Source organism: Equus asinus, chromosome 14, assembly GCF_041296235.1.
Source record: "Equus asinus isolate D_3611 breed Donkey chromosome 14, EquAss-T2T_v2, whole genome shotgun sequence".
NCBI classification, from domain to species: domain Eukaryota; kingdom Metazoa; phylum Chordata; class Mammalia; order Perissodactyla; family Equidae; genus Equus; species Equus asinus.
Genome location: NC_091803.1, coordinates 45,390,370 through 45,401,476, shown reverse-complemented (window position 1 = coordinate 45,401,476; position 11,107 = coordinate 45,390,370). Strand labels below are relative to the sequence as shown.

General features: G+C 58.8%; 1 protein-coding gene across 2 annotated transcripts; it reads right to left on the bottom strand.

The window, feature by feature from the left end:
- Positions 1-1,071: 1,071 nt before the first annotated feature.
- On the bottom strand, positions 1,072-9,439 carry NAGPA (N-acetylglucosamine-1-phosphodiester alpha-N-acetylglucosaminidase). 2 transcript variants are annotated; one of them, XM_044747198.2, is made up of 11 exons: positions 9,298-9,439; positions 8,740-9,195; positions 7,650-7,789; positions 7,169-7,277; positions 5,993-6,121; positions 5,305-5,510; positions 5,163-5,210; positions 4,009-4,137; positions 3,736-3,867; positions 3,579-3,642; positions 1,072-1,894 (listed from the first exon to the last, which is right to left on the bottom strand). In XM_044747198.2, exons 1-11 carry the CDS (start codon positions 9,381-9,383, stop codon positions 1,684-1,686), a joined length of 1,710 nt encoding a protein of 569 aa, XP_044603133.2. In that variant the 5' UTR covers positions 9,384-9,439; the 3' UTR covers positions 1,072-1,683. The 2 variants fall into 2 exon arrangements, with proteins under 2 accessions (XP_044603133.2, XP_044603136.2); XM_044747201.2 differs by lacking the exon at positions 3,579-3,642 and having other exon boundaries at positions 1,093-1,894.
- Positions 9,440-11,107: the final 1,668 nt, after the last annotated feature.

Here is an 11,107-nt window from a genome sequence, read left to right as displayed (position 1 = left end):
TTCTGACGGGAAGCAATAACTCGGTGTTGCTTTAAGCCACTAAGTTTTGGGCTGTTTGTTATGCAGCCCTAGAGAACTGCCAGTTACGCCGTGTCTCAGTCTCCTGGGGCTGCTGCTACCAACACCACAGACTTACTTCTCACGGTTCCGGAGGCTGCAAGTCCAAGACCAAGGTGCCCGCAGACTCAGTTCCCGGTGAGGGCCTCCTTGGCTTGTTGGGCGGCTGCGTTGTGTGCTCACGTGACCTGTGTGTGCGCGTGTGCGCACGCGGAGAGCGCGCTCTCTCTTCCTCGTTAGGAGGCGCTGACCCCCTCAGCAGGGCGCCACCCTCATGACCTCACCTAACCCTGCTGAAGGCAAGCCCCGACCTCCTCGCATCATCACACTGCGGGGCAGGGCACGTTATTCAGTCCACGACGTGCGAGGACCTGCTGAAGGCTTGGCACCTCCTCCCTCTCACCTCCCCAAAGGCCACTGGACCACAGTGTGACATGTGTTTATGGGGGCATGGGGCTGCCGGGCACTTCCTGAAGACCCCTCACGGCCACAGTGACAAGCTTGACGCTCACAGGGCTGGCAGGTCACAGGCGAGGGAAGCCGGCTGCTGGGGCTGTGATGGAACAGCAGGCAGGCCAAGCGGGACTGTGGATTCCTGGCTCTGGCAAGTCACCGCCTGGTGAGGGCGTCAGCTGGGGCTCCTAGCTCGCTCTCTCTTAAAGAGAAACTAGAAATCTGGAGCGTTAACCTCTTGACTTTTAAATGCTGGTAACTAATTTAAATTAAGTCACGGTGTGAACTCATCAATCTTTCCCACTCAAAGTGTGGTCCAGCCACCGGCAGCCTGGGCATCATGGGGGAGCCGGTCAGCTTGCAGACTCTCAGCCGCCCCAGCCCAGAAGCCACATTTCAGCAAGATCTCCAGCTGACTCAAAGCGGGAATCAACCAGGACTGAACGAAACAGACCAGGGAGCTGGGTGTGTGCTGGGCCGCCCGTTCCGGCCCCCGACCCAGGTTCCCCAGCCCGACCTGTTCAGTCCTGGAAGTTGCCCGAAGTCCACGATCCGGAATTCAGACGCCCCCGGAGACTCCTTTTATTATCTCAATTTATTCAAGTGGTAGAAAAACTCTCTCGGCAGCAGGATGACAAAATAGAACCTGTAAACATGATCTCACCCCCCACCCCCCCGTCCCTTCTAAGGAGCTTCCCGTGACAGGAAACAGAATTCTTGTTGGCAAAGTCGGTGAGGAGGTCTGTAGAAAAGGATCCTCTGAGGAGGCCATCGTCTCTTTAATCCACTCCTGTCCAGGGGGCTGACTGGCCCCCGCCACTTGGGCACTGTGTGGCCACGGTGAGTTCCATTGGCGGGTGGCCCTGCCCAGGGGGCCGGAGGCTCTTTGGCAGCGGGCCAGGCCCTGGGGGACAGGCCTCGTGAGCAGCAGACACAGGCAGGCGGGGGAGGAGGCAGTTTCTCTCCGGGGAGCACTGTATGGCTGGGGGTGCGAGTGCAGGCGGCTAGGGGAGGGCCGAGGCGAGGGGCTGAGGCACAGGGGCTATCAGAAGCTTCGCTTGGCACCAGGGCCGAGACCACCCCGGCAATCAGTGGCCTTGGCGTTTCCCCTGCAGAAGCGAGACCGTGTTGAGACGAGCCTCCAGAACAGGCCAGGAGGGCTGCTTTAAGGCTTCAGTCCTTGGAGGGGTTCTGGGCGTCGCCCGGCTGCTCCTTCTCGGAGGCCAGGAGCTCCCCGTTCATCTCCTGCAGCGGGTGGTAGACGTACGTCCCGTCCAGGTGCCGGCTCCGCTCTGCTCTGGAGCCGAGGAGCAAGGACACGTTCACCACCGTGCTGACCAGCAGAAGGAAGACCAGGGCCAGGGTGAGGGCCAGCCAGGTGGTCCTGGGGGCAGGAGAGAGACCCCAAATGGGGCTGTTGGGATGGGGAGCGATGGAGGGGAACCCTCCCTCCCCTCCTCCACCCAGAATGGGGGCACAGAGTTTGGGGTCTCTAGGGACCACATGGGGGGACTGTCAAGGAGCAAAATGGGCCCGGCAGGGCGGGGGGCACACTCCAGACACATGTGCAGGAAGCAGCAGGGTCAGTCACTATATGGGACGCGGACCAGCACTGCCGCATCTGCTGATAGTTCAAGAGAAGCCATGGCGGGCCGACCCTGTGGCCCAGTGGTTAAGTTCGCACACCCTGCTTCCGCAGCCCAGGGTTTCACCAGTTTGGCTCCTGGGCGCAGACATGGCACCGTTCATCAAGCCATGCTGAGGCGGCATCCCATATAGCACAACTAGAGGCACTCACAACTAGAATATACAAACTATGTACTGGGGGGCTTTGGGGTGATGAAGAAAAAAAAAGGAAGATTGGCAAGAGATGTTAGCTGCCAATCTTAAAAAAAAAAAGAGAAGCCATGAAAAAAATTTTTATGTAAATATTACTGATTTTCAGGTGCTGCTAATCCATCTTAAATTTTTACTTCGTGCAGGCCAAAGAAAATACAGGTGGGGACCGAATGATGCCCGGGAGGTGTCAGTTTGCATCCTGTGCTCCAGGGCCCTTGAAGAGACAGAGCAGCGAGAACAGGCACCCCACCCTCCAAGGCAGGGTGCAGGCGGGTCTTTCTATATCTTTTTTTTCACTGAAGCCCTCAACACAGAATCGGACACAGGCAGGCTGTGGCAGGGCGGGGCCTGCAAGCCATGCCCGTCAGCCCCCGTCTCCCCTTCTTTTGCTGGCAGCTGCCAATGCTTCCAGGTCTGCATGGTGTGGGGGCTCCAAGCCTCGCATCTGAGGAGCCTGAACTTCAGGCCCGGGGCGTGGGGCTCCCGGGAGCCACTGTCCCCACTGTGGTGCATTTTCAATGCACATTCCAGGAGTTCTCTCGGGGCCTCACCCAGACTTGCTGGGTGAGGACGTCCTGGAGGGACCTGGGATCTGCATTACTGACAAGCTCCCAGCTGCTGCCCGGAGGACAAGGCCGGGAGCTTTTCCTTCATCCCCACACCTGGTTCCCACCTCTGGAGTGGGCAGGGCCATGGGAGGTGAGAACCAGGAGAGAGGCTCTCAGAGCGGGGTCCCCGGCCCAGCAGCATCAGCATCCCCTGGGATTGCAATGAAATAAGATTCTTGGGCTCCACCCTAGACCCACGGGGCAGAGACTCCAGGGGTGGGCCCAGGTCTCTTTCACTACGCCCTCCTGGAGGTCAAGTGTAAGACCCACTGAACTAGAAAGCAGAGATAAAGCCCCACCACAAGGCCCGGGTGCACAGAGGGGCCTGAGACATGACGTGACCTCCTCAGGGCTCGGCGCTTCTGCCCCGGGAGCTGAGAAGCCGTGAGTCTCCCGTCCAGGGAAAGGACACCTTGCCTGCCCCCTGGACTCCTGCTGGGGTGGTGACCAGGGTCCGCTCGCCGTCTCCCTGGATGGTTTAGGTGGCGGCATCAGTGTGACTCCCTGTGCTTATGTTGGAGGAACGTCACCTGGGTGCCCAGCCGCCACCTCCTAGCCTTTCCCAGTCCCTGAGCAGAGGCCACACCCACCCACACCTGCTCCAGCTCCCACCGGACCTACCCGGTGAGAAGGGAGAACTCTCCTGTCCTCACGGTGGCCTCCGATGGCCGGAGACACTGCTTCACTGTAACACACCAGGGAGAGGCTGAGGGGCTGCGAGGAGAGGGGCTGCCCCCCCACAACCCCCCCGCCCCCGCGGACCTGGCAGGGGCGGTACCTTGGGAGACGATGTCGTTCAGGGTGGGTGCCTGGGCGAGGCTGCAGTTGCCGGTCTGGGGGTCACAGGGACACCTGTGTTCACACTCACAAGGCCTCCGGCAGCCCGGCCCGTACCAGCCGAGGGGACACTCTGCAGAGAGGAGACAGGAGGGCCCTGGATGTGTGCAGAACCCGGCTGAAGGAGAAGTGGCCCCTGGGCTCCCCGAGGCCAGACCTGGAGGTGCCCTTGGAGTGCTCCCTCCCGGCTGACTCGGGGGCTCGTCCAGCTTACCCTGCACACAAGTGTCTCCCGTGAAGCCAGCGGGACAGGTGCAGGTCCCCCGAACCGGGTCACAGGCAGCTCCATTCTGACACCGGCACTTCTGGGCACAGTTCTCCCCGAAGGAGCCGTTGGTGCAAGCTGGGATGGGGGAAGAGGGTGGGCTCTTTGCAAAATCCGGCCCTGCCCAGCCCAGGCTGGGGCCAACAGGACTGCAAACGGGTCTCGGTCACCCCCAGAGCGGTACGGAGGCTCACATGGTCTCTCCACAGCAGCTACGGAGAACTTACCACCCACCAGGCCCCGAGGCCCTGCCCTCACAGAGCTTCCGGGCTCGGAGGCCGGGCGGCCAGCGAGCCAGGCAGCAAGTGTCGGACGGAGCACAAGTGTGCACAAGCATGAGAGGGAAGTGACCGCCTGTGGCAGCTGCGGCACACCGTGGAGGGGGCAGGGAGGCCTCTGAGGAGGTGACACCTAAGCTGAGACTCGCCCACGAGGAGCAGAGCGGCCGCAGCAAGCAGGGAGGGGCCCAAGCACCGGGGCCTGGCAGCTCATGCCGTGAGGTTCAGGTTTTCCATCAAGTGCAGAAGAAAGCCACTAAAGGGTTTTAGCTGCGGGTGGTGGCAGTGGGGTGAAGTGTGCCTCCCCAAAGCTATGTCCTACTCCCGGAACCTGTGAACATGAGCCCATTGGGAAATAGGGTCTTTGCAGGTGCAATTAAGTTAAGGATCTGGAGATGACAACATCCTGGATTTAAGGTGGACCCTAAACCCAGTGACCTGGGGTCTTGGTAAGAGAACAGAGAGGGAGACTGGACACACAGGGGGAAGGCCGTGTGAAGATGGAGGCAGAGACTGGAGCCCCCAGGAGCAGGAAGAGGCAGGAAGAAGCCTCCCCTAGATCTTTCTAGAGGAGCACGGCCCTGCCGACACCTTGATTCTGGAGTTCTGGCCCCCAGAACCATGAGGAGGAGTGTGTTGTTTTAAGCTCCGAGTCTGTGGAATTTGTAGCGGCTGCCCCAGGACCCTATACGGGGATTTATGTCTGAGGCAGGAGCGAGACAACAGGCGAGCACCCTGCAGATCAGAAGGTGGGGGGACAGGCCTCAGAGGCTCACAGCTGCCCCACCCTGTCCCCACGTGCCCGGCCGGCCTGGCGGCTCTTACCTTCACTGCAGTTGGACCCTGTCCATCCAGCTTTACAGCGACAGCCAGCTGCCAAGACAAGACCGAGGAGGCCAGGTGGGCAGGACCAGGGGGGCGGAGCTGGCAGCCCAGCTCAGAGCTGCCCCCCAGAGCCCCTACTCACCCTCTGTGCAAAGCCCGTGCTGGCTGCAGTTGGAGGGGCCACAGTCCAGCTCGTCGCAGGCAGCACCCCGCCAGAAGCGCCCTGTGCACTGGCAACGCCCCTCCACACAGGTCCCGTGGCCGCTGCAGTCAGGCGGCTGGCAGCGTGGCTCATGCAGACACACCACAGTGGACACATGGCGGGCACAGCGCCACATGTTGTCCTGGCTGCAGGGGGACATGCTATGTGAAGAGAGGCCTCAATGCTGGCCATCCCCAGCCGATCCCTCAATCCCCTTATTACAGCCCACAAGGGGTGCCTCTCTCTCCAATATCCCTTTTCCGACCTTTTATAGGTTCTTCCCACCCCTTATAATCCCTCCCACCCCAGGGCCTTTGCACATGCTGTTCTTGCTGCCCACAGATTGTCACCCCCACGGAGCCACCTCTGCAGGCTTCAGATCTCAGCTCATGCTTCATTATCATCAGAGAGGTTTTTCCGAGCACTCAACCTCCTTTCGTCCCCTTGGATCATCCTGGAACACTGTGTATACTTCCTAAAGCAGTGAGACGCCGGGACCTCGGCTCTTCTTGCTCACTGCCGAAGCCCCAGGGCTTGGCACACAGTAGGTACTCAATGTTTGTTGACTGAGACAGTCGGGGACAGACCTGGCCTTGGACCCTCAACCAGGGGGCTCTGGCGTGCTTACCAGTGATCTGAGGGGTAACTGGCCAAGGTCCCGTTGAGCACGAAGGTGGCAGAGCCCCCTCCGTCCAGGTTGATGGCGTTGACCACGTCCTGTTTCAGCAGGAACTCCGCCATCTCCCACAGGTTCACGCTGCGGCACAAGAGCAGTGCTGCCCACCGCGCCCAGCACGCCCACCGCTGTTTCTGGGCTAACGCGTCCTACTTCCCACGGCGGGGCCACCACACCCAAATTTCTGGATGGCCCCCCACAGATGTCCCATCCCAATCCCCGGACGCTGGGAATATAACCAGAGATCACTCCCGTGACTGTGTTAGGTTATGCGGCACAGCTGTCCACAGATGAGGACACTGTCCCGGGACAGCTGGGTGGGCTCAGCTGAGTCACAGGATCCCTGAAAAGCAGAGAACTTCCTCTGGCTGGCGGCAGAAGATGAAGTTCGAGACTGGATATTCGAGGGAATTAGCGGGATTCAACACACCTTTGCTGGCTTGAAGCCGGGGAGGGGACACACATGAGGAGGAAGGAGGGCGGCCTCAGGAGTTGAGAGGCCCCCGGCCCACGGCCCGCAAGGACACACAGACCTCAGTCCTACAACCACGAGGAACTGGATTCTGCCAGCAACCTCAGTGAGCTGGGAAGAGGATCCTTTCCAGAAGCTCAGTGAAGCGCCTGGCCTGGCCAGCAGCTTGGTTTTGTCCATGGGGTACCCTGAACACAGAACCCAGAGGAGCCCTCCCGCACTTCTGACCTACAGAACTAACCCATGGGCGCTGCTTGTGCTAATTTGCTAGGCAGCAATAGCAAACTAACACTCTCCTTACGGAGGAGGAAACAGTGGCTCAGAGAGGTTGAGTGATTTGTCTATGGCCACAGAGCAGATGGCCGAGCTGGGACTGGAACGGAGGCCTTCTCCCTGCTAACTTTGTGATACCTTCCTTCACCCCAACCAGGGCGCGGGAGAGTTAACCTAAGCTGGGGAGACTGAGAGCAAGTATGAGGAGGACGGTGAGTTCTCGAAAGTGGGACAGACCTAGGGGCCCTCTTCCGGTGGGAAGGTGGGGCCAGATGGGTGTGAACATTCCAAGGAACGGCTGGGGGTCAGAAGGGTGGCTACTGGGTCGAAGCTCCTCAAAGCTGACATAGCCCAGGCCTGGAGGCCTGGTTCCCAGCACTCACCCCCGCTGCTCCGTCTGCCCGTCGGCGTGGAAAAGCACCAGCTGCCCCTTCCGGTCGTGGCCCAGAGCCGTCCTGGCGGACATCACGTTCACAAATTTGCTAAAGGAACCTGAAAGAGAGGCCGCTGGGCTGATGACCTGGCCCTTTGGGAGGCCTCCTGGGCTCTGCCTGCCCCTGCCTGCAGATCCACCACGACCTCCTGGTCCATGCCATCCAGCATCTTCCTGCCTCCCCCGTGACCGCCCCCCACACTGTCCAGTCCCAGCCAGTCTCCACGTAGTAGCCAGAGGGCTCTTCTTAAATGTCAATCAAGCGGCATCAGCCTCCAGGTAAAAACCCACCCACGCCTTTTACGGTTCTGAGAACAAAATCCAAACGCCTTAGGGCAGGGAGCAGGGACCTGTCTCAATCCCCACCGAGCCTCAGCGCTTAGAAGAGCACTTGTGGAGAGATTTAAGAGCTGCCCCCTCCCCGCCCCCACCTGTCTCCTGCGTCTCATCGCACTCGGTCGCCTGGCTCTCGTTGACATAGACGCTTCCATTTCGAATCAGCCACACGACCCCGCTCACCAGCTGCACAAATGGATTCTCGGTGTCCAGCACCTCCTCCTCAGACAGGTATCTGGTCACAGGGAAGGCGCGAGGTTCACTTATCAGCAGGGGCAGCTGCGGGTTCACTTACCAGCAGGGGCAGCTGGGGGTAGTGGGGCTCCCCAACCTGCCCCAGTCTAGCTGCTTGATTCCTCCCAGTGCCCCAGGAACCTGTCTGGTCCTGGACTTGAGTGCAGCCTTTGGGAGCAGTCTCGCATCCCAGTCTACACCTCATTTAATAGAAACCACCATCCCCAACAGATGTCAAGTTCATCTCAGGCCCTCAATCTCCGAGGCCGTCAGCCTAGCGAAACCACCACCTGATGCCTCCAACAGCCTCTTTATTGGCCTCCTCGCTTCTACTGCAGCCTAGTCTCCAGGCAGGGTCAGAGCAAGCTTTTAAATGATCAAAGTCAGCCCTGTCATCCTCTGATACTCTGCTCCTTCCTTCAGTTCCTCACACGCACACAGCCCGGAGGCACCTCTGATTCTCAGCGCTTGCTGTTCCTTCTAACTGCAACGCTCTTCCTCCAGTTTTGACCTTGACTGACTCATGATGAATCTTCAGGTCTCCATTCCAAGGTCTCCTTCTCAAACAGGCGTTTCCTGATCCCCCTCCCTAAAATCAACATTCTATTTACAATCGGTTTGCCCTGTTCACTGCTTCGCTGCACAAACACAATTTGAATTGATCTTAATTACTTCCTTAGCTTTTGTTTATTTTTCCTGGCACCGAGGCAGAGTCCGTGAAAGCAAAGGCTGTGTGTGCCTGTTCACCGCTGTATCCCCAGCGCGCCGCTCACTGCCTCACACGAAGCAAGAGCTCCACGATTCTGGAGGATGAATAAAGTCTGCAAGGAAGGTATTCCTGTCCCCATTCTGCAGATGGGGACACGGAGGCTGAGCTTGGTTGGCTGACCGGCACACCCAGATCTCAGGCCCTCTGCCCTCGACAGTCGCGGGGGCTCCCTGCCTCCTCACCCGGTGACCAGGGTCCCGTCGCGGCGGATCCCGAACTGCGCGTTCTGCAGCCCCCCGGCGCTGCTCACCCGCCGCCCGTCGCTCACCACGTTCCCCAGGCACTCGCCCGTGTTCATGCGGAAGAAGCCGCCGTTCTGGGCCACGCTGCAGCCGGCCGCCCGCGCCGTCTGCTCCACGGTGGCGCGACGCCTCGCCGCGCAGCCTCCGGGCCCGCCGGGCTCCAGCACCGAGAAGGTGCGCAGGGGCTCGGCGGCCCGCGTCAGGTGGCCGGCCACCGCGCGGCCTGCGAAGTGCGAAACGAAGGCGCGCACGGCCGGGCCGCGGGCGTCGGGGGTCGCGCGGGCGGGCGGCCAGCTCTCGTGCTCGCGGGGCCCGGCGTGCTCCCGGGCGCAGTCCCGGGCGGGGCGCGCGCGCGCGCGGGAGTAGGGCAGCAGCACGTCGTCGTCGCGGGAGGCCCTGCGGGGACCGGGCAGCCGTGAGCTCGGAGGGCTGTGCCCCGCGCGGGGGGACCCCCAGTCAGGCTCGCCCCCCGACCCCTCCACGGGGAGCTGTACTCACCCCGAGCCGAGGCCGCCCGACGCCTCCCGGAGGAAGCCGAGCAGCGCAAGGAGGAAGAGAAGCCGGCGGCCCATGGAGGCCGCCATGTTGGACTCGGGCGTCCGGTCACGTGGCCTCTCCCCACGTGACTCAAGATCTGCGGGGGTCGCTTTCGGCTCTGACTCAATTGCTTGCGCTCCTTCAGATGTCGCGAGATCTCGTCCTATAATTTACTGTGTTTTGGGAGGAGGCTGGTGCTGGGAACTTTTTTATGTTGATATGATTTCAAACCTGCAGAAAGTTACAAGAGTGGAATAATGAACTCCGGTATACTTTTTACTTATCTTTACTGGTTGTTAACGTTTGCCCCATTTGCTTTGTCATTTGTACTTTATTCATACATTGTGCATTTTTTTGGGAACCGTTTGCTACCAAGTTGCAGGCATCGTGATCCTTGGCCTCAGTACTTCACTATGTACCCTCTAGGTACAAGGACATTTTCTTTTCTTTTTTTTTTTTGTGAGGAAGATTAGCCCTGAGCCAACGGCTGCTAATCCTCCTCTTTTTGCTGAGGAAGACTGGCCCTGAGCTAACATCCGTGCCCGTCTTCCTCTACTTTATACGTGGGACACCCACCACAACCTGGGTTGACAAGCAGTGCTGTGTCTGCACCAGGGACCCGAACTGGCAAACCCTGGGCCGAAGCAGAACATGCGAACTTAACCACCAGGCCGGCACCCAAGGACATTTTCTTACGTAACCACAGGCCAAGTAAAATTAGGACAACTCACTTTGGTAGAATTCTATTAACTAACGTGCAGGTCACATGCAAGTTTTGTCAATTGTCCCTATGATACGGGCTCAACACAAGGTTGACATAAAGGAAGCCATATTATATGATGCGGGCTCAGTGAGTCGAGGAGTCGAAAGCAAGATTTCTTGGGCTCTCAAGGTCTGGCAGTAGTGCTCTTTTGTTTAGAGAATAGCATGGGGACAGGACCCACGGGCAGTGACGAGCTGCAACGGGTTGAGAGTAGGGCTAAATTTAAGGCATAGGTATGTGAGTTATCTCTTTACAAAGCAAAGGAAAGATTATGTAAAGAAAGTCATTAAAGTGGTATCAGTGTAGGTGGAGTCTGCTTATTGGGTGGTCCTATAGCTTTAGATAAGAAATCAGGTCAGATCAGGTCAGGAGTCCCCTGCTACCCGAGGATGATATAGATGAGTATGTAGGGCAGGACGCCTTGGGTTTCTCTCCCTGGGGCAGACTCGATCCTCCTCAGTATTAAGGAAGAGTTCACTGGTGCTCCATCGGGTAAGGCTGGGTTTGTACTTCAGACATTGGCCTGAGGTTTGGTCATTAGGCAAAAGGCTAGACTTGTACTTCATCAACTGCTGAGTGATCTGGTCATCAGCAAAGTCCTGCTGTCATCAGTTCTCATAAACAGGATACCCTCATCCTTACTGACTTCTGGAATGTTGGCAGTTTGGCCCAGTTAGGAAGATGAAGAAAACAAGACGTGCAAGGCAATTCCTTTGAAATGGCTGCTCTGGCTCTATTTTAATATGGCTCCACTTGTGTCATCTTTCACAGGATCTTTGTTTAAAAATTAAGACTTTCAAGATGGCGAAAGCAGAGTGTGAAAGCAAGCGTGGGGCTCTTTCATGCACAGGCCCTGTGCACCTGCACAGGTCAGACGCCGTGAAGCTGGCTAGTTATTTTGTGCTTTGAGCTTCTTTTGAGAGGATGCCTCTCTTTGGGCCTCTGGTCTGGGGCAGTGTCCAGGGTTAGGCAGCCTTTTGGCGCCCGTGCAATGCACGGGCCACCCAG

What these genes read in the sequence shown, in the direction of transcription:
- NAGPA (XM_044747198.2), bottom strand. Translation starts at nt 9,383, where the DNA reads ATGGCGGCCTCCATGGGCCGCCGGCTTCTCTTCCTCCTTGCGCTGCTC. An exon ending in GCACGGGCTTTGCACAGAGG is followed by an intron (nt 5,211 to 5,304) that starts GTGAGTAGGGGC and finishes TTGTCTTGGCAG; the next exon opens with CTGGCTGTCGCTGTAAAGCT. An exon ending in GAGTTCTCCCTTCTCACCGG is followed by an intron (nt 1,895 to 3,578) that starts GTAGGTCCGGTG and finishes TCCTGCCCCCAG; the next exon opens with GACCACCTGGCTGGCCCTCA.